At 44.9% G+C, this 24,704-nt stretch overlaps 1 protein-coding gene across 12 annotated transcripts in view; it reads right to left on the bottom strand.

Annotated features, from left to right (window-relative positions):
• LRRFIP2 (LRR binding FLII interacting protein 2) overlaps positions 1–24,704 on the bottom strand; it is a 387,303-nt gene that overhangs the window by 269,345 nt on the left and 93,254 nt on the right. For all 12 annotated transcript variants that reach the window (XM_078688284.1, XM_078688283.1, XM_078688281.1 and 9 more), the window contains exon 3: positions 3,774–3,860. In XM_078688284.1, coding sequence (XP_078544410.1) covers positions 3,774–3,860 — 87 coding nt within the window. The remainder of the gene's footprint in view (positions 1–3,773; positions 3,861–24,704) is intronic.

Genomic DNA, 24,704 nt, shown 5'->3' with positions numbered 1-24,704 from the left:
AAGAGCAGCATGCAAACACCAAGTATCAAGGATGAATTCATGAAAAAATATGTACTTATTTTAATCACATTTAAAAGTCTCCATTTTACCTCTACAACAAATCAAGATTTATTGGCAAGAGGGCCATAAGAGCATTTTTAAAAACCAATGTAAATAGCTTTTTAACTCACTAAGAAAATGATGTAAATGAAGAAACTGACAGAGGAAAGGATTCAACAGGCTGAGAATGTCTTCGTGTTATATTGCCTTTTTTAAGTTTGACATCATCCAAGAACTTTTGTTATTAATCAAAATAAATATAGCATACATGTTTATTTATAGGAGCTTTCAGTAAGCCCTCTTAATCATCCTCTCGTCTAGTGAAATTTCACTTCTACCAACCACAGCTTACCTTATAACATTGGGCACAAGGTCAGCCCACTTTGGCCACTGGCTTACCTCACCGTTAGTAACTGCATTCTGCTCTTGTACAATGTGCACACCTGAACAATAAGATGCCTCCTTAAATACTAGGGCGTACTGAAACAATGTGTCCTATTTATATATATAGAGAGAGATATCTGTCTGTCTGTCTATCTATCTCTCATCAGCCAACCCGAGACATATTGGCCTTGCAAATGCTGGTTTACCTTTTGGAGTTTATAATACTGCCATTTCCTGGCTTTTACTACTTTTGACAACTCCCTGACTAGTGAAGTTCTCATCAAATATTGTGTAAATAAAAAAAGTACACAATATTGAAAAAAAGGCCTAAATGAGGAGCACCACACCGACATCAGATGGAAAACAGCCAAAACCATTTGCATGGAATTAACCACAGCAAAAAGATTTAAACCAAAGCATGACCTCTCACCACCTGAACACCTCAATTGCTGACCAGTAACAGTTAATGGAGCCACCCCGTCAAAATCGAAACAGTCTAACACATGCAAATTGAAGGCGCTGTTCCTCAGTACAAAACGCATTGGCAACAGGACTCACCTATGCAAGCGCTGCTGCTGTGCAGCATGGCTAAAACTTTAAAAACAACTTTAAATCAAAGTCAGCACTGATGAGCTATAGTGTTTTGTCTTTTTTAATTGCTGGTTCGGAAGCAGGACAGAGGCATTAACAACCTTCATGGTGCACACCATCCCCTCCTTCCCTCCGAGAGACCTTCCATCAGCAAATAATAAGAAAAATCTGTTCGGCAACATGGCTAAAAACATTGACAAAGCCAATAGGTCACATGATCAAAATCTATAGGGTTTTCCGAATGCTTTTTTTCTGGTAGAAAGGAAGGAGGCAAGCAACAACGCAGGATGGGGTGTGAGAGTTGGATGGGGCAAGCAACAACGCAGGATGGGCCAGGAGGATGGTAAGAGGCAAGCAACAATGTGTGTCATGGCAGGAGGGGGCAGACAACATAAAGGGACAATGTGGGAGGGACAAGCAAACAGGTGGAGAGTTACAGGAGATGGCAAGCAACTGGACGTTTTGGGGTGGAGGTCAAGCAACAATACAGAGAGACCAAAAACACGAGAGGGACAACACCTACACAAAGAGGGACATGAGAGTGGGAGGAGAGTAGAAGCACACGAGTGAGTGCCTGCTAACATGATTTCTAACAGAAAATTAGCTCTGAAAGTACCTGCAGTGGAAGGATACAAGTACTTGGGCTGTGCTTCAGGGGACGCACAAACGCACAAACAGGAAGTGACAGGCACACGCTGACCAAAGAGAAGCAAGGAATGAAAAGTGATTAAGCCAACCAATGGTATGCAATGGGTGGGATGAAAGCCCACTGTAAAATAATAAAATGTTTTGCAGGCGACAGCACATGCGTTTCGGTGAGACAAAGAGTAGATGGTTCATGTGATGATTTGCCACCTCTGCGTGACAAAGTCATTTAATGCCTGAATGAACAGAAAACAATAAAATGGTCAGAACAATACGCAACTAAAGTGGAAATGCATTACGATCAAAATGATTTTACCAATAAATGAAAGCAGGATAGTACCCCAAAGGCAAGACAAAAGATCAAGGTGGGATTTATTTTATGAACATAAGCTTTAACAAACCCAAGACTAGATGTTACGTGCAAAGTACAGTTTAGTTAATAGGTCAAAACTGTCACCTATTTTCTTCTTTTAGTTAACTGTAGCACAATGTTACCCCTTTTTCAAGAAAATGGCAAAACCATTAGAAATATTAAATATAACATATCTGCAACAATCAAAAATCAACATCCTGCAGCTTTGCATACCAATAGCAAAATGTATGCATAATAAAAACACAGGCCTCCAAAATCCAATAAACGATAAAGAATACGTAAACTGTGTAATATTGACATACAATAATATACAGCTACAAAATTACGGACCGTTTAATGTAACAGAAACAGTCATACATTTGAGAACATGGAGGTACAGTTAGAGAGACAAACCAATCTTGATGAAACACTATCAAATAACATTGAGGCAAAGAAAGAAAACTCATTTACAATAAATGAGGAATTTGCAAATAGGATAGGTTTCCAAGAAAGACATTTTAGAGCACACTAGCTAGTTAGCTCAAATAAAAGCATGCAAAAGCCAAGTTATTTTTCTTACAAAAACCTTTAAGTGCAGAGGAAATCAATGCGCAACCTAGCAACAACTTGCTAATCATGAGCAAACATTAAGCCATAAACCACTGCAGTAAACTGAACGCTAAATGAACATAACTTGATGCCTAGAAGATGGCTTCTAACAATGTTTAGTCACTTAAACAGGTATTCCAATTAATATTTAAGGAGCCTCGATACACAGTTTGGGAGATTGTCAGATTAAGCCGGTTCTGGAGTGAGGCAAATTTGTGACCAGAGCATATAGACATTACGGGCAACCTGTGTTCTCGCAAACATTTCTGATCATCAAAAGAATGGGAGTTACAGCATTTGCAGAAAGCCATTTGCCCAATATTGTAGAATGCTGTCCATCTTAAACGTAGTGCTCTTTTTTCTATTCTCAGATAAGTTAGGAGAAAGCAGTCCTTCTCCCTTGGCTCAACACAAAAATGTACACGTCTGTAATTAGTGCCACATACTATAGATCCTATACAACATACAAGGGTTATGACCAATCTTTAGGTCTGCAACCCAATAAGCAATAATATTACCTACACAGAGAAGGCTAGGTCATAAAGTTCTCAAATGTTGTAAAATTCAACCAATACTGTCATTTCTTCTGGGCAAAACCCTGAGCAATGTTGTGTTATCTTGGAAATGGTAATTAGCAAAAGGGATACTTTGTTATGTGCTTTCCTCCATCAACTGCTAAAACTCATTTTTATTAACACTTGGCAGGAAATTGATTGTGATGACAGGAATGAGTCTTTGAGAAGAGGATTATAAATATTTCTAACACAAAGAAATACAATAATCACTCTGCATTTACACCGCATTAGACTGGGATGCCATTAGTCAATATTGGAATAATAGTTTGATATACCTTTTTAATACAGAAAGAAACCGACATGTAGACCTCTTTAGAAAGGTTGCATTGTTATTGCATTAAAGTTGTTTAAACACATGGTGAACATAGACAAATCTGATCTATACACACTATTGCTGTCAAAATTACAAAATTGAAGAAGAAAAAAAAAAAGAAGATCTGAACACTTAGATGCTAACCAACAAACGTATGTATTTTTTATTTATACTGATTAACACTTGGGGCATGTATATGTTCATTAAAAAAATCAATACACTGTGTTGAAGAAAAGAGGAAGGTGTTAAAAGTTGTAACTAATACCTCTTTTTGTTGTCTTTCCAATTCTCGCATTCGGATATCTCTTGCTTCTGCACGGGCTGCTCGCTTGGCTGCAAGTCTTGCTTCAGCCTAAAAGTTAATAAAAGTGAATACCAGTGATTGTAGTACTGCTATTTCAATTTAAACATCTATTGCCTTGACTCATAAATAAATGAGTCTCTTGTGGTCCGTTGGGCAGAAAGCAAAAGCACTACACATAGACACATACCATCACAATGGAAAACAGACGTTACTTACTGGTGTAATTCAAGTTTGATCTTCTGTTCGGTATTTACTATTTCATCTTCATAAATGAATATCTTCTATGCACAATAAGTAACAACTATTATGTTTTACACTTGAGCAAATTACATTTAATTGGAACATGGCCACTGTGATATTGTGTGGGATGTATATGCACACCAAATGCAAAGGAAAACTTTAGCATTACTCAAATATTTAGCAACTTTATTTAAGAAATTAAAGAAGGCAAGTAGATTGTGATTTTAAACTCATGTAGGTAGCAATATATATATCAGGTTTTGAATGCACAAGTTACTTACCTTATTAAGTTAAGTTACCTATCTGTAAGAAACATTAGTAGTGATAGATTCCTTACCTTAGATATACCCCCAGATGTCAGACTTGATCCGGAAAGTTTTTCGTCAACAGTACCCCTGCGCATCGGTAGGCGTCGTCGTGCGGCTCCACGTGCTTCGTTGGCGCCGTGATTACGTCGGAGCTACTTAGGCGTGCCCACGTGCGCCGACGTCAGTTCTGTACACGACTTTCCGCGCCAGGAACGCAGAGCCATGCAAGAAACTGACCACTGGTGCCATGAAACTAGGTCCCAGAATGGGATATCCTTAACCCTAGAAATCAGTTCGCAGAATGGGGAGGAAGGGTGGGGTGGTAAGGAATCTATCACTACTAATGTTTCTTACAGATATATCGTTACCAAAGGTAAGTAACTTGTGCATCTGAAAGAAACACGTAGTGATAGATTCCTCACCTTAGAATAGATACCCCAGCAATACCACCCCCGGTGGTGGGTCTGCGAACCAAGATCACACCAGAAAGTCCTGGAGAACACAATGGCCAAAGAAGCTGTCTCTCCGGACTTGGCTGTCCAGGCAGTAGTGCTTGGTAAATGTGTGCAGCGAGGCCCACGTAGCTGCCTGACAGATCTCATGCAAGGGAACTCCCCGTCCCAGAGCAGTAGTGGCTGCAGTTGCCCTGGCAGAGTGGGCGCGCGATCCCACCGGATGCTCCTTTTATGCCAAGGAGTAACAAGCCACAGAACGACCCACAGAGAGATGGTCCGCTTGTGCACAGCCCGACTTTTCTTTATGCCCACGTAGCCAACAAAGAGCTGGTCATCCACCTGGAACTGTTGTGTGCAGTCCAGATGGAAAGAGAGCGCACGTTATGGGCCTAGATGGTGAAGCCTCTCTGCCTCTTTTGAGGGATGCGGAGGCGGAAAGAAGGTGGGCAAAGTGATGGTCTGCCCGATGTGAAAGGCAGGGACAACCTTTGGCAGAAAAGAAGGACGAGTCCTTAGAACAACTTTGTCCGGATGGACAGAGAGCAAAGGAGACTTAGAAGAGAGAGCCTGGAGCTCACTCACCCTTCTGGCGGAGGTGATGGCAACCAGGAAAGCAGTCTTTAGAGTGAGGAGACAAAGAGGACAATTGTGAAGTGGATCAAAGGGAGCACGCATCAGAAAGGTAAGAACAAGATTCAAGTCCCACTGAGGCATCACGAAAGGAACAGGAGGAAACATGTGCGTGATGCCTTTCAAAAACCTATTTACAACGGGGGACTTGAAAAGGGAAGGCTGATCTGGAAGCCTTAGAAAGGCGGAAATGGGAAAGAGATAGCCTTTGATAGTGCCCAGAGCAGAGCCCTGCTGGGCCAAAGAGAGAAGAAAAAGAAGAACCTCTGAAAGAGGGGCGGAAAGAGGATCCACAGCCTTTGCTGTGCACCATGCCACAAACGTATTCCACCTGCAGGCGTATACCGTCTTAGTGGAGGGTGTAGGAGTGTAGGGTCTGCTTCCTATGGCCACCCCCACTTTTTGCTGTGATTTCCTGGTTTTTCGACTTTAGTGTGGCTGTGGGCCTGCTAATCAGACCCACAGCCCAGCTGTTCTCTCTCTAAATTGATACCATGTTCTTTAGGTACATACCTGATTGGGTATTGGGTCACCTTTGTGAGCCCGTGTATAGTGTACCATAGGTACCCAGGGCATTGGTGCATCCAAGGCCTACCAGGGGCAGCAGCATATATTATGCCACCCCTAGCTGGCCATCCAAACTGACACCACAGGCTGATCACTCAGCTTGGGTAAGGTGGTGTAAGCACCCCTTACTTACATATAGTATCCCCATATCTACCCATATTATAGACACATATGCACCTATAAGTCACTCCTATGGTAGGCCTTGACAATCCTGGAGGCAGAGTGCTTGGTTTTATGTGAGAGGGTGCCCTAGCATGAGCTGAGCCCCTCTGCAGCTTTCAGAACCATCTCCTTATAGCTGTTCTATGATATAGCCATACCATATACTCTTAAGTGCATTATAATCCTCGCAGTTAATGCTAACTTTGGTTTGGCTTTATCAAAACATGCCGTGTAAGGTGTCAAACACTTTGGAATACTACCCCCCGCCCCCCCCCCCCCGCCAGTCCTGGCGGCGGGGGTAGCTTTCCACCCTTCTAGAGGGAAGAGACATGTATGTTACTGCTTTACCCGGTTAAAGTTAAACAGAGCCCCAGCATCACAAAATGGATGCTGCTGGATGCAGGCAGATGTGTATTGGGACAGGGAGGGCTGCATCAGCAGATGCTTTTTGAGACACTGCCTGGGGCACACAAGGTGCTCCATGCATAGCCCGGTTCAAACCAGTTGCTGGGGCACTCCAGCCCCGCTCTGGCATGAAACTAAACTAGACAAAGGGAAAGGGGTGTAACCAGCCCCTTCCCAGGTCCACCCATAGGAGGGACCTAGCAGGTAATCCAGCCCCTTTTCTTAGTATAAGTATAGGAGCTGTGTCCCCAGGACTTTAGATTATCCTGGAACGAAACTTTGATACAGAACTCTTAGACCTTCGACGTTCTATTTCGACTAGAAGACTGAAGACATCTCCCTTGTGGTCAAGGAGAGACCACCCTGTGCAACCAGGCACCATCAGTAACTTGCCGGTCTGCTTTGTCGACGCTCCCGCCGGAACCCGAAGACTCAGCGACACAGGAACTGGACTTCCAGACTTCTTTGACTCCGACCCACATTCACAGCAAAGCTGAGACCCGTGGCAGACACGAGAGACGTGGGACTGGACACCCTGGACATCCTGCATTTTGCCAACTGCATCGACTCCTGAGGTAACTCGAAGTTGTGCATTGGGGTACGAGAAGCCCCAGACCCGAGCACCATTTGCACCAAAGCTCAGCCCTCCACACTCCACGAGTGCCGCGTGGGGCCCTTCTTGCATTCAAGCTCGACGCGTCTTCCCGGTTGCTAGCCCGTTGGCTAGTACACCTCCTGAAGACAAACCTTTGAAACCTAACTGCTTTCCTGGTTGCTCCAGCTTCCCTGCAAAGGAGAAGCTCCTCAGACCTTGCTGGTCTGACCCGAAGCCCATCTTCACTTCCTGCGTGGATTGCATTTGCCAAGGCTTGTTGGGTCCAGTCTGGATACCGACACCGCAGTCAACTAGATCCTTCGTGGAACAGCTCGAATCCTGCTCCTGGTCATCATCGACACCTCCTGGTCCTCGTGGCTGCAGAGACAAGCTTCACCTCTTCACCTGATTGCATCACGACATTGCCTGGTTCCTTCCTGGTCACTGGCTAGTGACCCAGACTCTGTCCCCTCTGCTTTCAGGTTCTTCACAACTTCGATCCACCCTTGGATCCACACGGACACTCTTCCTCTGGCTGCCTGCAGCACTTCTTTGCAGATCTCCATTGAAAGCATCGACGAAACCAGACACCAAAAGGCACCAATGCACTCGGCTTCCATGGGTGAGGTAACTTGAGTACTCCGGTGCTCCTGTGGGTCTGGACTCTCGAAGTGTCCTAGTCTAAAGGGGTTTGGTCGTATTCCATCCGGAAGTGCCCTTAAACAGTAACTTTGTAACTTCTTCGTTCTCCATTATAAGTCAATGGTAACTCGCGACTGTGTTTAGACACTGCACGCGTCTCCCGTGGACCTCCTACTTCGTAACCTTTGGTTGTTTAGTGTAGCCCCAGCGATTCCTTAGGCCCTAGGCCTACTCACTGTTTCTGTTGTGGTTCTTATAACACTTCGTATATGGTTTGTGAGGCCCCTAGGGTATAAGTGTATTTGTGCAACTTATCGTAAGCTAATTGAGTAACTTGTGATGTACTTTTACCTCTGACCTCATAAAGAGTGCAGAGGGGTTGTGTTAGAAATAAATACATATATATTTGATATATACCTTGTGTGGTGTGCTTTCATTTGGTATTCAAGGGATTATAATTGGTAAAACAGCTTGCTTCACATGCTCTCTAAAGTCTTAGCCTAAGACTGCTGGTCCATGATAATTCTAGGATAGCTTGTCTAGAAGGTTGACTTTACAACCACAACAATTAGGGTCGATTAGACTGGTGCAAGGTGCCCACTAGAATAGTGGACATCATATGCCAGGGTAACTTCTCACAGAGGGGCGCCTAGCTGCCAAGATAACATTACAGACTTCAGGAGGCAGGTCAAAAGACGTCAACTACTGCCGCTCAATCTCCACGCAAGGAGGTGGAGACTGGACAGTTTCGGGTGGAGGACAGTCTCCTTCTACTGTGACAGAAGATCCTCCCTAAGAGGCAGACGGATCGGGGGATCGATGCTCATACTGAGTAGCTCAGGATACCATACTCTTCGAGCCCAGTCAGGAGCCACAAGGATGACTTGGGCCCGGTCGCGCCTGTTCTTCTTCAGCACTCTGGGCAGAAGTGGTATAGGCGGAAAGGCGTACAACAGACCGCAACTCCACTTGCGACGAAAAGCGCCGCCGAGCGAGTGCTGCCTTGGAAATGTCAACACGCAGAAGTGATGACATTGCGCGTTCTCTTCGGTGGAGAATAGATCTAACCAAGGCTCTCCCCACTGTCGAAAGAGACCTTGCGCCACATCCGAGTTCAGGAGCCATTCATGATCCATCATGCACCGGCAGCTGCGTTCGTCTGCCCTGGCGTTCAGGGAACCTGCCAGGTGTTGAACCACCAAGGACATGCCCTGATGTTCCAGCCAAGCCCAGAGGTGCAGAACCTCTTGGCAAAGGCTCCCTAACCCCACCCGCTCTGTTTGTTGCAATACCACATGGCGGTGGTGTTGTCGGTGAACACCTGCACTATCCTCCCCATGACAGAGGGAAGGAATGTCTTCAGTGCCAGCCGGATCGCCCGAAGCTCCAGAAGGTTGATGTGGAGCTTGGACTCCACCGGAGACCAGAGGCCTCTGATCTCCGCCTCCCTCATGTGGCCACCCCATCCTAGAAGAGACGCGTCTGTCATAACTGTATATTCGGGTTGGGGAAGGGAGAGGGATCTGCCATTGACCCAATCGCGATTCGTGAGCCGCCACTGCAATTGTCTTGCAGTGCCCTCCGAGATCTGGACGCGATCGGACAGGTTGCCCTGGTGCTGTGCCCACTGGAACTTCAGGTCCCACTGCAGAGCCTCCATATGCCATCTGGCATGACCCCCCAGCAGGATGCAGGAGGCCATCAGACCCAGCAGTCGAAGCTTCATCCTGACCGAAACCTGGGAGAGGCTGAAAGATCGGTATCATAGCCTGAATGTTACGGACTCGCTGCTCGGGAGGATAAACCCGAAACTGCGCTGAGTCCAGAACTGCTGCGATGAAAAGGAGCTTCTGTGAGGGAATCAGGTTCGACTTCGGCACATTGATGGAGAACCCCAGCGAATGCAGGTCGTCTGCCGTAGTCTGGAGGTGGGAGACGACTGTCTGAGGCAACCCGCCATGAACAACCAGTCGTCGAGATAGGGGAAGACTGAAATCCCTGATCTGCGCAGATGAGCTGTGACCACCTCCATCACTTTCGTGAACACCCGAGGGGCGCTGGTAAGACAAAAGGGGAGCACGGTAAACTGAAAATGCGTGTGGCCTACTGTGAATCGCAGGTAGCGTCTGTGGGCAAGCAGGATGGGGATATGGAAATAGGCGTCCTGTCAGTCCAACGCCACCATCCAGTCTTGCAGGTCTAGGGCAGACAAGACCTGAGCCAGCATGAGCATCTTGAACTTCTCCTTCCAGAGGAAGCGATTGAAGTTCCGAAGGAACCAAAAAGTAGTGGGAATAACAACCACGACCTACTTCTGGCATCGGAACGCGCTTCATGGCCCCCTTGGCCAAGAGGGTCGCAACTTCCTGCTGGAGAAGCGCCAAGTGATCCCCTGACGTGAGGTAGTATTGAGGTGGCATGGCTGGAGTGGCTGTCTCGAACGGGGGGGGGGGAGTAGCTCCTTCGGACAATTTGCAGCACCCACTTGTCCGAAGTGATGTTGCGCCAGTAGTGGAGAGTATGGCGTATTCATCCACCCACTGGCCTGAAAGGTCGGACTAGGAGGGCTTCGAAGCGGATGCTGCGGAGGTAGAAGTGGACTGACCCGCCCGCTGGCTCCCTGAACCGCCTCGGCGGTTCCCACGTGTACAATCACGCTGAGGTTGTTGCTGCTGCGGAGGTCTGTGGCTCTGCGAACCGCTGTGGGGCGCCCCTACCGTGACCATGAAAGGAACGAAAGGCAGAAGGCGGTGGAGGCCGCGAAGTCGACCGGCCCAAGGACTTGGCCATAGCACGGGAGTCCTTGAATCACTACAACGCACTATCTGCCTAATGACCAAAAAGGCGAATGCCATCAAAGGGCATGCCCATCAGAGTGTTCTGGACATCCCCTGAGAAGCCAGTTGCCCTCAACCAGGTGTGGCGCCAAAGCACCACCGTCGTGGAAATCGACCTGCCCATTGAGTCGGCGGTGTCCAGCACAAAACGTATGGTGAACTTTGCTGCATCTCTCCCGGCCGCAATCGCCAGGTCTACCTGGGCCTCCTCTGGGCAGTTAGGCAGCACCTGCGCAACCGTGTCCCACAGAGAGTGGCTATGACGGCCTAAGAGGCATGCGATGTTCACAGACCGCAGCCCTAAGCTGGCAGATGATCCAGCTTCTTGGATTCCCTATCCGGAGGTGGGGTAGGGAACGCGCTCTGGGATGTAGAGGCTTGGACAACCAAGCTCTCCGGGGTGGGATGCTGGGTAAGGAAGACGGGGTCGCCCGGAGCCAGGCGATGGCGTCGGGCCACACTCCTATCCACAGGGACCCCTGTGTTGGGCCTGGACCAGGTGCCCAAAAGAATGTCAGATAGTGCTTCAATAAAGGGTAGCTAGGGCTCCGAAGAGGTAGCTGCTGGTTGGAGCACTTCTGTCAGGAGGTTAGTCCTGACGGCCACGTAGGAAAGTTCGAGGTGGAGAGCCTCGGCTGCCCTACGCAACACCACTGCGTAACTGGCTCCCTCCTCCGTAGCCACGGTAGGAGGATACAGCATGCCAAGGTCAGGTGAGGTGTCAAGACCACTGGCCTCACCCAAATCCTCTGCCAAGTCCTGATGATAGGCACAGTCCTGTGCTAGAGGGTCCTCAGACTCCTCCCAGTCCTCCTCTTCCTCCGAAGTCTGTGGAACAGGCTCAAAATAAGAAGGAGGGACATAGGGCACAAAAGGGCCCATCGGGTCCATGTCTGGTGCAACCTGGGGACGACATCGTCCCTAGGTGCAGGCGACGTCGGAAGCGGTGCCGGGGAGATCGGCGCCGGTGGAGGTGTCACTAGGTCAACCGGTGTCGATTGGGATCTGATCCCGGATCCTTGGGGGGCCTGCAGCACCGGGGACGGAGCTGTCGGCAACACCAGGGCTGGAGCCGCCGGGGATGGCAAAGCAGGACCCGGGCGCGGATCAAGAAGGCCCAAAGAGTTGGGGTGGCACCACCCTCAACCTCAGCCACGACGGGAAGTCTAAGACTTCTTCTTTGAATGCTTTGACTTACCTGACCGAGTGCGAAGACGTAGATACAGAAGAATGATGGTGACAACTCAGTGACCGGTCCCTCGACCTCCCATGGGACCGGGACCTCAAGTGGCGCGGAGCCGACTTCCGGACTTCAAGCAACTTTCGGAACCGCTCCCGCAAAGTCTTCGGCGTCATGGCCCGGCAGTCGGGGCACGACTTGGGGTCGTGGTCACGCCCCAGGCAGTAGAGACACACGAGGTGTGGATATGTCACCGACATCATGCGGTGACAGTCGCCACAGTTCTTGAACCCGGGCATCCCTACGACACCAGGAGTCGATCGACTCGAAAAGATGAGGTAAAAGGCCTAAAAAAACTCTGTCAAAAAGTGACTGGGGTACTTGGTCTTCCCAGATCTGCGCTTGCTGGCACGGAAAAAGAAAGAACTGGCGTCAGCGTGCGTGGGCGCATCTAAGTAGCTCTGACGACGTCATCCCGGCCCCAACGACGCGCGCGAGACGCACAACGACGCCTACAGACGCACAGGGTTACTGCTGACGACAAACTTTCCGGATCCAGTGACGCCTGGGGGTAATTCTAAGGTGAGGAATCTATCACTAAGTGTTTCTTTCAGATGACTGCTTTTACATTTCTCACAGCTAGAAGACGAATGGTGATAGGAAAGACATGTTATACTGACAATTGTGAACGCAGAAGGTGGGAAGATTCCACTTGAAAATATAGACTTAAGCTTTAGAGATTAAAGTAATAAAGGTAAAACTATATAGACCACAAAATGAAAACCATGGAAAAAGCCCATTCCTTTGAAGCTTGGGGAAATCCACTAGATGGCTACACAAATGGATTAGAGATTAAGTACACTTAAATGCAACATTTTGGTTTATACAGTAACAGCAAATAAAGATTGGTAGCTACTGTTCATCAAGTGAGACCCATGTCTAAAGAATCCATAACTGAATGACATCCATGAAACGCTTTTCATTTTCCAACTGCAGTTGCAAATTATCTTTGATGGATCGGGTTTAGATTTGATCCAGCAGTTGATACAAAGTGTTCGGATCATTTGTTTGATTCAAGTCAAATCTACAGGTGTTCAAGAGAAACTAATTTGTGGAGACATTTGGGCTTTATGTGCTTTGTTTGAGGAGTTATTAGGCGACTGTTCATAAAATATGGAGTACTGAAACACAGAATTCTTTTTAAAAGAATACTTAAATAAATCTGTTAAACTTTTGCTCTTTTCTGTCGATGCCTAATGTTCTCCACTTCCTTGGGATGTATATTCTGACACTGATTACAGGAATAACTGTAATCTCAAACATGAAAAAGAACAAATCATCCATTGACACTCCCTATCATGAGCACATAACTTGTTCCAAGACATAGCAGTTTCTCCACACTATGGAACCTGAGGAGGGTGTGATGATGGCCTGTAGAACAGTACCTCAGGGTATTCCAAGATTGCATTGTCTCTAGATATAGAAGATAATGTCATACTTGAATGACTTAGTACCCCATGTGTTTGATAAATATGGTATTGTAAATATGTCTCCCATACACAGCCTACTATGTCTGTAATCATTCTCAGATGGAATATGTATGAGTGAGAAAGTTAATGACGTCTCAAATAAATAATACGGATAACTGACAGTACTGGTCAAGTTCAAAGTTAATTCTAAACATTAACATAAGTCAGAGAATTCAGGAATGATAGGCTAACCTGGAAGTGGCGGGAGGGGATAACTAAATCAGTGGTTGAACTTCTAGGGCACTCCTGCCTAGTTGACAAATTAGATGAACATAATGTGTGTGTGTTGTTATGCACAGAGCTCTTGTACTGCAAGGACCTTCTTACTATGCTCCATTTTGGTTGAGAATGGGGTACTCCAAATAATGTCTCTAGATCGATGTTATTACCAAAAACCCCATTAACTCGACCCAATTACTTGTAAACCATGGTCACAATATTTTTTTTATAAAGTTTCAGAATTTCTTGCTTATTTTTGGTGGAACACCCACACTCAAACACACCACTACTATTATTCCTACCCTCACATACATATATGTGGAGGGTTAAATTATGTACAGTGCTTGGCATGACACTGAAAGGGAAAGGAAATTTGCTTTAGTTTGCTAGTCAAAAATAAAGAAACATTTTACATCATTTTACAATTCAATATTATAAAACGGAAGAGCAGTGGTCACCTCAAAGGGTTAGGCATGACTTTTCTTCTACTTAGGTGTGTGAATTGTTTTGAAAGGATAGCCACAGACTCGTTTTATAGGTTCCTGCTAGATGCACTCAAGGTTGAGATCCCAATTTTGTCCCACTTATCCGAAGCACTTAGACATACTGACCAATTCTACATCATTTTACTTGCAAACTATCATCACTGCATTGGAATATTAACATTCAAAGTCGATCTACTCAATAATTGACTTGTATTAGGGCACAGTTATGTCCACTTCGGATTCTGAAAGGTTCCAAAGAAAATATCCTAAATCATTATGGATGTGAAAAATGTACACTTTGACTTTAAAAGCTGAATTCCGAAGGATCAACTAAATAGAGTGTGATTTATTCACAGATCACAGTTTTGGTCTCTGGAGTTAAGAAGCCTTTCCTTATTCTCACACTCTCTCAACAGTAGTCTTGCACAATGCTTATCCTCTTGCTTTCCCACGCGACAGTCTTTGATGCCTCATATAAACCACAATCTTCTCTACATGGCAATCTCTCAACGGTTTGCATACTACTAGTATGGGTGAAGTGATTTTAGTGATTGTAAATGGTATAACTTTCTAGTTCACAACCTGCAAATACTAACTGTGTTAACCTAGTTATCCATTGGCGGTGCATGAGTGTTTTAGAATCAGGTATCCGGTGTCCATCACTCCGCTTGTTTCTGTATCCTATACAGTAGCTGGGTATATTTGTACTTTATTACGGTTGTTGCTGTCGGCTGGCATTTATTCACAGTTCAAGATCGGACCTGTACTCATAAGGATAGTGGAGCCTTGCTTACATCTGTCATTTATTCTCTAACCTGGTGATGAAGGACATCGCAGTAGACGCATATCCAGAATCCTTCCCTAATCAACACCTGTTTCGCACCAAAAGAGTTTCAGGTGACTTCGGAATTAATATTTGATTTTGTTTCTACATGCAAATTGGAGTCAGAACTAGGATTCTGAGTGATAATTCCCAAGGCATCGAATTGTTCAATTAGTCGGCCATCTTCTACCCCAGCCAAACTATGCCCCACCACTTGTCTTCTTTCATTTCATTCACTTTCACTAACATTTAAAGGGAAGAATGTGAGTGTTGTATTTTTTTTCTTAACATGAAGATTGGTTCTGCAAAAAAAATTGTAGATGTATTGTGTATTGTAAAAGTTTTTTTCTTTACAACAGAAAGCACTAGTTTCACAACAATAATATTGCTCAGAAAAAGTACAAAGCAGACTATTACACACACACACACCCCAAACAATGGAATCCCTCAGTTTGATAAAAGGAAATCAAAGGCTTAATGCTGTTGCAGTAAAATTTCCTCAGACATCAATCTCCTGCAGGGATGACATTACAGAATGGTTGCAGAGGATGTACTAGCTTCTTCAGTGTTCATCTTCATTTTTGCAGCAATAAATTGCTGTTCCAGCTGTGCAACAACATGCTCGTGCATCAACAGGATTCTGAAGCTGTATGCCCCTTTGTTGCCCACGCTCAGCTTCTTCTCACACAAAGTGTAAGTCACGTATTACCATTACATTTTTTTAATGTGGTAGAATGGTGAAATATTTCTAAACAACGTATTTGGATGGCGACCTGCAATACTCAGTCTGAGCTTCTTCCAAGTTATGCTTCACCCAAAAATAACAAGCATTTGCAATGTAATAGGTCTCGCAGTTACGCAAGTTTAAGCTATTGGCATTGTAAATGACAATGCCTTTTATTTATGTTTTTAAACAAAAATAAAAGGCATTGTTATTTGCAATGTAAATAGATCAACTCGCGTAACTGCGAGACCTATTGCATTGCAAATGCTTGTCTCAGTAATGTAGGGGTGAGTAATGCAGTTTTCAAAGTTAAAACAGCCAGCACAGTGCAATGTTTCCTTAGTAGCATGCGCGTTCTGAATATTCAACATTTCATTAGCACCTTTCCTAGCTTTCTAGCGCGGGATGGAGAAATGTAAGCATAACATTGCCAGTAATCAATAAAGAGCAACATTTAATTTCACGGTTTCTGAATGATTCGCAACCCCAGACCCAAAGGAATAGATATTAATAGATCATTCGTGGACAATGCGCTATATCATGGAATCTGACTGACAAAACTGACCGTGAGTCGGGGCATTCTGATAGACGCTAATGAGTTCACGGCGACCATCTGTGCGTTTGTTTCTGTTGGTATATGGATGCCAGACGCAATCTGTTGATTTCAGCCGACGCGTCTTTCTGGTTCAGACCACGCCCACTTTCTGAGCTCAATGCCAATAGGTTCTTGTCTAATGTGCAAAACAAACCTTTCAAGCTAGTTTGTTAATATATTATTAATCCCTCTCTAATGTGTATCAGTGAGGCTCGCCAGTTAAGGCACATGTCCACTGCGGTTCTGCAGGTTTTATATGAGAAACGATTTAATTCGCTCCAAAAATTGTCTGTACTCGTTTCAAAAACGTAAAAATTATTGTTCATTTTCACTTTTTTTCGTCATAATATAAGCATTAATAGAAAACCTAGCTCAATTTAATATAAAAATCCCTTTTTTTAATAATAAAAATGCGCTTTATTACCCTCAAATGTCTGAATAGTGTAAACGGGTCACGGCCCTTTTCTAAGAGGGATTGTACTTGACTCGCTGAATTGAAGTCCTGAGTCACACCAGGTGTTTTCCTTGGTTAGAGCACTGAGTCTCAGTCCACACGAAAAATAGTGCACTGTACAATTGGAGCATGGCGAGCATATATCGCACGCGCTACTATTAATTTAATAGTAGTTATTAATTCTATCGACCTCGGAAGGATGAAAGGCTGAATTAGCCTAGCCAGTATTAAATTATATAACCTGCAGGCCAAACCAGATGTCGGCAGCGAGTGCTTAACAACATCGGCCTCAATGCCATGCAAAGGATTCCTAACGGAATGAGGACCCAGTGGACACTGACTGCTTCAGAGTTGTAACTACATCTTTGCCAGCCCAGCGAGGATGATGACACATTTGCGAGACACACATCTCAGTGGTTCAGCCTGGAAGTCATATTTCCACCCCTCCTCCCCAACCCCAGCAGCAATGCGCGTGGACACACGTTTCCCTGCAGCACACGAGCAGCTGCCACACTTTAAATATATTTTACTTTGCTTGAGAAACAGGTTAATGGGGCAACGTGGACGAACGCCACCTGTGCCACGCCATAATAACACCACTGAGACATGCTGTGGATCTAATGGCTTACAGCGTTAAAAAAGATACAAATATCTTGGTTCTTAGACTTTTTTTTCCCACTGCTTTTTTCGCTTAGATTACCCCGAGAAACTAAAATCTGCAAGCAACCATCAGTTATTTCTTTCATAAAGTGCCAAGAAGCACACACAAATGCAGTGCTACATGCTGAAACCTTTATCTAGAACTTACTCCGTATGATTATGGATTTGCTCCGGACCACGTGAGTTATGTCAACCAGTGATAATCAGCAAGATAACCCACATATAACTTTTAAACCAGCCCAGCTCGGGCCCGCCGAAGGAGCCCCCCCTGCGAGCCGGGCAGCCGCTGCGAGCTGTAAGAGGGCGGCCCCCAGGCAGGTAGGCGGAGGCGGCGCCGCCCGCCCCACCACCGTTCAGCCTTCTGAAAATCACGGTTTCGGCCCGGGGGCCGAAACCAGGAAGTCCGGCATCCTTGCCCGTGACATGGGCGGGGCCTGTGACGCGGCCGGAAGAGGCTGGTGTGGCTCGTTGATACGGGGCTCTTATGAGAAAGGGAGAGCCCAGCGGTACCGGTTGAAGTTCTCAGAAGTCACGGGTCCCAGGAGGGGGCCCGAGTGAAGTGGAGAGGCGAGGTCTATTTCTGCAGGGCTCCCGTATGCTGAGGGAGCCCCTGCAGGGCGTCGCATGGGAACTCCTTAAACTGAGTCTCTGCACAGCAGCCCGGTGAGTGGGTCTGCATGCCGGCACTAGTGAGTGCCTGTCCTGAGCGGTCCTGCCATTACGGGCCACTCCATCGGGGGAATCTCTTATTTTGAGCACAAGTGTGCTGCCACGTCTTGGGCATTTGGTGTATTTGACGCCGTGAGGAAGGGGGACAGGAGATGTGCACATCGCGCGCGTTCACATTTCCAGTCCGTCCTGCGGGTGCCCATCTCCTGTTCTCACTTGGGAGGCAAGTCAGCGACAAGAGATCTCGCTGGAGACAGCGCTTGCGCGCTGCGTCGCCAGGCGAGACCTAAAAACTGCTGTAAAAATATGTAATGTCTCCCTTGCCGCACAGCAGTCCAAAACGAATGCAATGAACTGCTGCAAAAAGTGAACAATTTGAATGAATAACTCAGAGACCAATCAAACCTCTGCAGTAGCCCAAACTGATTCACGGATCCTCTGTTATTTCAGGAAAATAAGCAAGAGTGGGTCCAAGTAAGGACTTGTTAGTTGTCCTTAGATAACCCATTATTCACACAACAAATTTCAATTTGTTTTCAAATCGACAGTAACTTTCAAAATGTATGCAGGGTTTGCAGTACTCATTACGTCTTGCTAAGGCAGCACTTGCACCGTCTCTTCAAAACATGAGGTATTCAGGTATGGACTTTTAGCTCTGCACATTTTCCAACACTCTTTTTCAATTGGCCTCCTCTTACTGTCCTTTGGAAATGTTGGCTTTTGATTCGTGAATAGGATTAGTAGTCTTTCCTTAGTGATTCCCTCTCTCCTGTAACTTCTCACGAGGAAGGACATTCCCTCTTACATGTGTTGTTACTCTCGAGGTTTCATTGACAGTTAGTGAGCACTATTTAACGTTTTGTGGAAGCAGGCACAACATGCATGGCTCGCTAAAGAACACTTTTTTTCTTTTACAATTCGAGGATTTTCAAGCAGCGCGACACACTGCGCTTTAACTCCAAGAATGGCGGGCGTGCGCCTTCCCCGACCGCATTGCGCATGCTACACTTTTCCTTTAATATCGGCAGCCACTGCTTTTTTTTTTAAGTTATGCAAGGTTCAGAAAACTTTTTTTAATATATTTAAATGGTTTGCTTTTTTAAAAAGTGCAACAGGGCACCTTGATTTGAAAAATTGGTGCCCACTCACATTGTGTATGCTGTACTTTACCTTGAACATTGGCAGCCACTAATTATTAGCATTTGTTTGTTTAACAAACTTGTTAGGAGGGCGCCTGCTCCGTGCAAATGCGATGCGGTACTTCAGGGCTACTCCTACTGCCTGAACACACTGCGCAACAAAATGGCCAACTAACCACAGGACCTGGACACTAACCGGAACGTAAAACCATCTACTCAGAAGTCAGCTTTCTTTTTAGCAATGTTCCTTCTACCTCCTCTCCCTGGTACCTGCGCATCCTTCAGTCCACCCGGCTGCTGTACACAACCCCGGACTGCAGAGGACATGTTGGCCGGGCAGTTTGCGGGGTACATGCATGCAGTGGCGTTCCAATGCTTCCAATTAAGCCTCAAGTTCAGGGGTACAATTAACACACCAGTATTATTTCAATAGATGCACAGTCAGGGATGTTGAATTCCTATAGCCTGACGCCCAGGACATATTGTTTGGGGTCAAGGGCAACAAGTTTTAATGTGTATTTTGTCCTTGGTACAAGTAGGCCCAAGCCCCTGCAGCACAAACCCTTTGTCTGCCAGTTTGCATCACCACATTAAGGATCAGGGAAAGGTACTGCCTGTAGTTTAGTTAATATTTGTGTGCATGTGTTAATGCTGTTCAAACTTGTATTTATGGTTCATTAATTGAAAGTCTTTATTATTAGGTAGAGCGCTCTAAGTAAATGTACGTTCTGACTGCACTACTGACAGTGGTTCAAGTATGAAAATGTGTACACCCGGTTTCAAAGTTTAGCAACATAAGGCTATGCATGATGCTCACAGAATGCTCCTTGATTAGATGCAAATATTTGCAGAAGCTTGAAAGCAAGATTAATGTTTCTTTGCTTTCAATATAAAATGTTCCTAAAAAATTAAAGTAGGGAAATAACATTATGCTAAACTACTGTACGATTTCAGGTACCATTTCTTTGCAGCATCATTTAGTAAAATGTGTTGATGCATGCTAGTATTTCCCAAAAATATTCATATTGGAAAATTCATATAACTAGTTTCAATAATAATTATGGGAAACAAAAATAAACAAGCCTTGGCAAAGCCAGTAGGTCTGACATTGGTGGTCAGCTTTTTAGTTTTGGCAATACATGAATTGTTTTGGCATGGCTTTTGTAAAACCTTATTGATGTGAGAGCTGTTGGGCCTTCACCATTATGACAAACATTGGCAAACGCAAATATTGTTTTTGGTCTCAAAAAAGCACACACTGCCACATTAGTTACTGGCACTGAACAAAGCTACTTCGTGTACCGATATGCTCCTTATGAAAAAGCAGAATGCTGTCACTCACAGTGGAGCCAGCCGATTCAGAGAGAGAGAGAATTTTAATAAACACAAAAGGTCATGGTTAACGTCAGACCAAATTAGGGGCCCAATTATTAAAGAAAGTCTCAAAATTGCACCTTTGGTATATGGCTTTCGGGAATTGACAAGAATTTACATTAGTATGGCAAGAAATTGTACTTCAACAAATTATTTGTGAATTGCATTTTAGCATGAGCAAATATGCATGTGTAGATTTGCTCATGTGAAAACCTGGATGTTTGAAAGTTCATTTTCCCTCACACTACTTTTTCCCCAACTCTGAAAGAAGGTTTACGCATGCCACTCTCAGCAGTACATTTCCAACATTTCTCAGTATGGGAAAGATTAGAGAAGATTTGTTGAAAACCCTAAAACATGCAAGTTAGTAGGTTTGCACAGACTCAATAGGGCATTCCAAGCCTGGAACTACTGCTTGTCACCATCTTCAGTCCCAGTATGTGGAGCTGCAGAAACGTGGCAACATAAAATGATTACTAGTATTCAAACACTACTATGGGATATGCCCAGGCATAATCAGAGAGGCTATATAAGAGCTCTTATATAATGAGATTGCTGCCATAATTTGTGGCAGCACTACATGGCACCAAAGGGACAAGTAGATTTTGTTAGAGGACAAGTAGATTTATGAAGCAACCTGCCCCATGGACAAGTAGATATTTTAATAAATTCCACACCCCTGGGCACATTTTATGTTGGTGTATTACCTTCGGGTTTCTTCTTTACATTTATTCCATCCAGTTTTAATATTTCTCTTTGAACGTTGGCCCCTTCCCACACTAAGTCGCCACGCCACTTCCATTCTTTCCCATAACTATACTACATACGATTTCACTCTCTCTGGGCTTCATGCTTACACATACGCTTCCATACTTTATAGTGTGCACATATGTTCTTTCAAAAAAACACTGAAAATAAAACAAATAAAAAGATTGTCTCATTTATAACACCAGTAGCTCTAACTTTACAAATATGTGACCTATTGCATTGCAAATGCTTATTTTTAGATTTGTGGTAATGTGAATTGAAGTCCCTCACTGCGATCAGGTGAGGCACAGGATTCTAGTAACCAGCACCACAAACCTTTTCTACACATCCAGGTCTCATTTACTCGATTCAAATTTGGGTTACTTTCAGACTACAATATAGAATATTTTATCAAAGTGAAAGTTTAGAAAAACAAGCATTTGCAATGCAACGGTCTCGGCTTTAGTTAAGCTTAAGCAATTCTGTTTGTAATTAGGTTACTTTTCAGTTTTGCTTTTATTAGTGTTTTTTTTAAAGTCCCATGTACATAACATGCATATGTGTGCATCTATGTATATGTAAGTATGCATTAATATTGGTATTGATATAGATATGCAGATGTTTATATATGTGTGTATATATACATACATATATCTACACATATATATGCATGTTATGTTCATGAAAGTGTGGAAAACACTAATAAAGCTAAAGCTAAATAGCCACCTGATTACAAACAGAATTGCTTTATGTGTAATAAAGATGAGACCTATGGCATTTTGTGCACTAGTGCCTTTAGGCAAAGAGTAAAGGGTTGGAGTAAGGTTAGGCTGTTTTTGCAGATTAAGTAATAGAGAGTGAGTACATAGTGAGTAGAGAGTAATAGAGAGTGAGAACTAGAGAGTTAGTAGTGTAATTAGTAGAGTGAATAGTAGAGAGTAGTAGTAGGGAGTAGTATTTAGTAGAGTGAGTAGTAGACTAATAGAGAGTAGAGTAGTAGAGAGTAGAGTAGTAGTGAGTTGTAGGCAGTAATAGAAAGTGAGTAGTAGAGAGTAGTATAGAGTGAGTAGGAGAGTGTGTAGGAGATAGCAAGTAGTAGAGAGGTAGTAGTAGAGATTAATGAAGAGTACTAGATCGTAATAGAGGGTAGTAGAGTGAGTAGTAGATAGTAGATTTAGTAGAGCAAGTAGTAGAGAATGAGTAGTAAAATTGAGTAGAGGTTAGAGAGCAGTAGTTAGTGAGTACTAGAGTGTAGTAAAGAGTAGTAGAGAATGAGTAGTAGATAGTGGAGAGTAGTTAAGAGTGTGTAGTAGAGAGTGAGTAGTAGAGAATGAATAGAGAGTAGAGTGTGAGTAGCAGAGAGTAGTAGTAGAGAGTGAGTAGTAAAGAGTTAGTAAAGTGTACTAGAGGGTAGTAGAGTGAGTAATAGAGATTATTAGAGTTAGTAGTATAGAGTAGTATAGAGTAGTATAGAGTAGTATAGAGTAGTATAGAGTAGTATAGAGTAGTATAGAGTAGTATAGAGTAGTATAGAGTAGTATAGAGTAGTATAGAGTTGTATTAGCGTTAGTAATAGAGAGTGAGTAGTCTAGTGATTTGAGAGTAGAGTGAGTAGTAGAGAATGAGTAGTAATGAGTAGAATAGTACAGTGAGTAGTAGTTAGTAGAGTTGTAGAGTGAGTAGTAGACAGTAGAGAGTGATTAGTAGAGTGTGAGTAGAGTAGAGAGTAGTAGAAAGTGAGTAGTACAGAGCAACGAGTAGAGTGAGTAATAGAGTGAGTAATAGCGAGTAGTAGAGAGTGAGTAGAGAGTGTGTAGTAGAGTAGTAGAGTGAGTACTAGGGAGTAATAGTTATTAATATAGAGTAGCAGTGAGTAGCAGCGAGCAGGGGAGCATTTCATGTGCTTTAAATGCACTTGTGTAGATATGTGAATAGTAAGCTGCTTGCCTGATGTCAGGAGATTAGTTGTGTCTACGGAAGAGCACGTATCGATTCCCAGCTGAAATCTCCACACCATGTACAGTAAACAGCACAATTGGACGATCTGGTTTACGTGCAACCAATATGGTTGGGATCAGAACGGTTGATGACCATTCTCCACTCGTTCTAATAGTCTTAATTTGGATACTTTTCAAATCTATTTTACATATCTGCCTTATAGGGTGAACTCCCTCCTCCACCTGAGACTGGTAGACGTTGAGTGTTTATACACACATGTTCACAAATTTAGGGATTTTCAGTAGTGCGTGGCACTATTGCTGTCCTTCCTCTGCAGCACACAGGCCCCGATTAACAAAGAAATCGGAAATGGACTCCTGAAGGTCTCCTTCTACAATTGGAGCAATATTACGATGCTTTCTTTATCTTTGTGTTTCTTTTCTAAGAGGGAGTTACCAAAGGCTTTCAAGAGGATGCTTGGAAAGGGACCTCTGGCGCTAATGCGCAACCCACTCATCTATTATTTTTTTATTGCAGATTTATATAGCGCGAACTCGACCCGACGGCATTGGCGCGCTTTACATAAGCACGGGTTATGTTACACAAGGGCACATTCAGGCACGGGGAAATTAAGTGATTTGCCCCGGATCACAGGATGTGGACGCGACCCCGAGACTCGAAACTTGGTTTCCAGCACCAAATTCGGTAATCTAGCAGTAAACCCACATTCCTGTGACCTGCCAGTTACGAGCAGACTTTGCAACAAGCGCTCAACCTGCTGTGCCCAATAGCGGAGAAGCCAAAGTAATTTAGAAGGTCAGCGCCCTCATACTGTTACTGGTGAAAAGCATCCCCTCCCCTCCCACACACATCCCAGACGGGCCGCAGACGCAGAGATCTCAGCGCGAGCACCAGGAAAGCCTCTCACCCAGGCATGAGTTCAGGGGCCTCCATGAAAGATTAGCATTCACTCCCAGTGGTATTTTTGGAATATCCCGATACTTTGTAGTGCTTTGTTTAGTGCCAAAACACAAGATCACTGGGTGAAAATGAGGGGCTTGCTTTCTGGCGGGGCGGGGGCTGCTTTCATCTCACTTTGAAACCCCCCTCAGTTGTCAATCGTGTGCCCCGCCAGCAGGCACACCAAAGCCCCCCTCTGCGCTCAGCCTCGCATCCTTGGACAATCCAGTGGTGCCTGTGCGGGTGCTCGCTCCTCTTCAGGGTAGAGGCCGGGGGCTGGGCGCCCTTGCTCCCCGGGGGCAGCAGCAGCACAGCAGGCAATTGCTCGGCGGGGGAGATTGGGGGTGCGGGGCAGGTCCGCGGGGGCGGCTCAGGCAGCCCGGGGGTCAAAGCCAGGATGAGCTTGAGCGGTGGCTCGGCGGCGAGAGAGTCTCCGGACACCGTCTCTGGTGGCAGTGGGGCGCCAAGGGCAGCTACCTGCAAAGGGAGACGCACAAGGGCAAAAGAGAGAATCAAGCACACCGGGCCCAAAGGACATTCTGTAGGAGGTGTGAC

The sequence above is a fragment of the Lissotriton helveticus genome, chromosome 4_1, assembly GCF_964261635.1.
Source record: "Lissotriton helveticus chromosome 4_1, aLisHel1.1, whole genome shotgun sequence".
Classification (NCBI taxonomy): domain Eukaryota; kingdom Metazoa; phylum Chordata; class Amphibia; order Caudata; family Salamandridae; genus Lissotriton; species Lissotriton helveticus.
This window is presented reverse-complemented; position numbering and strand designations above follow the sequence as displayed.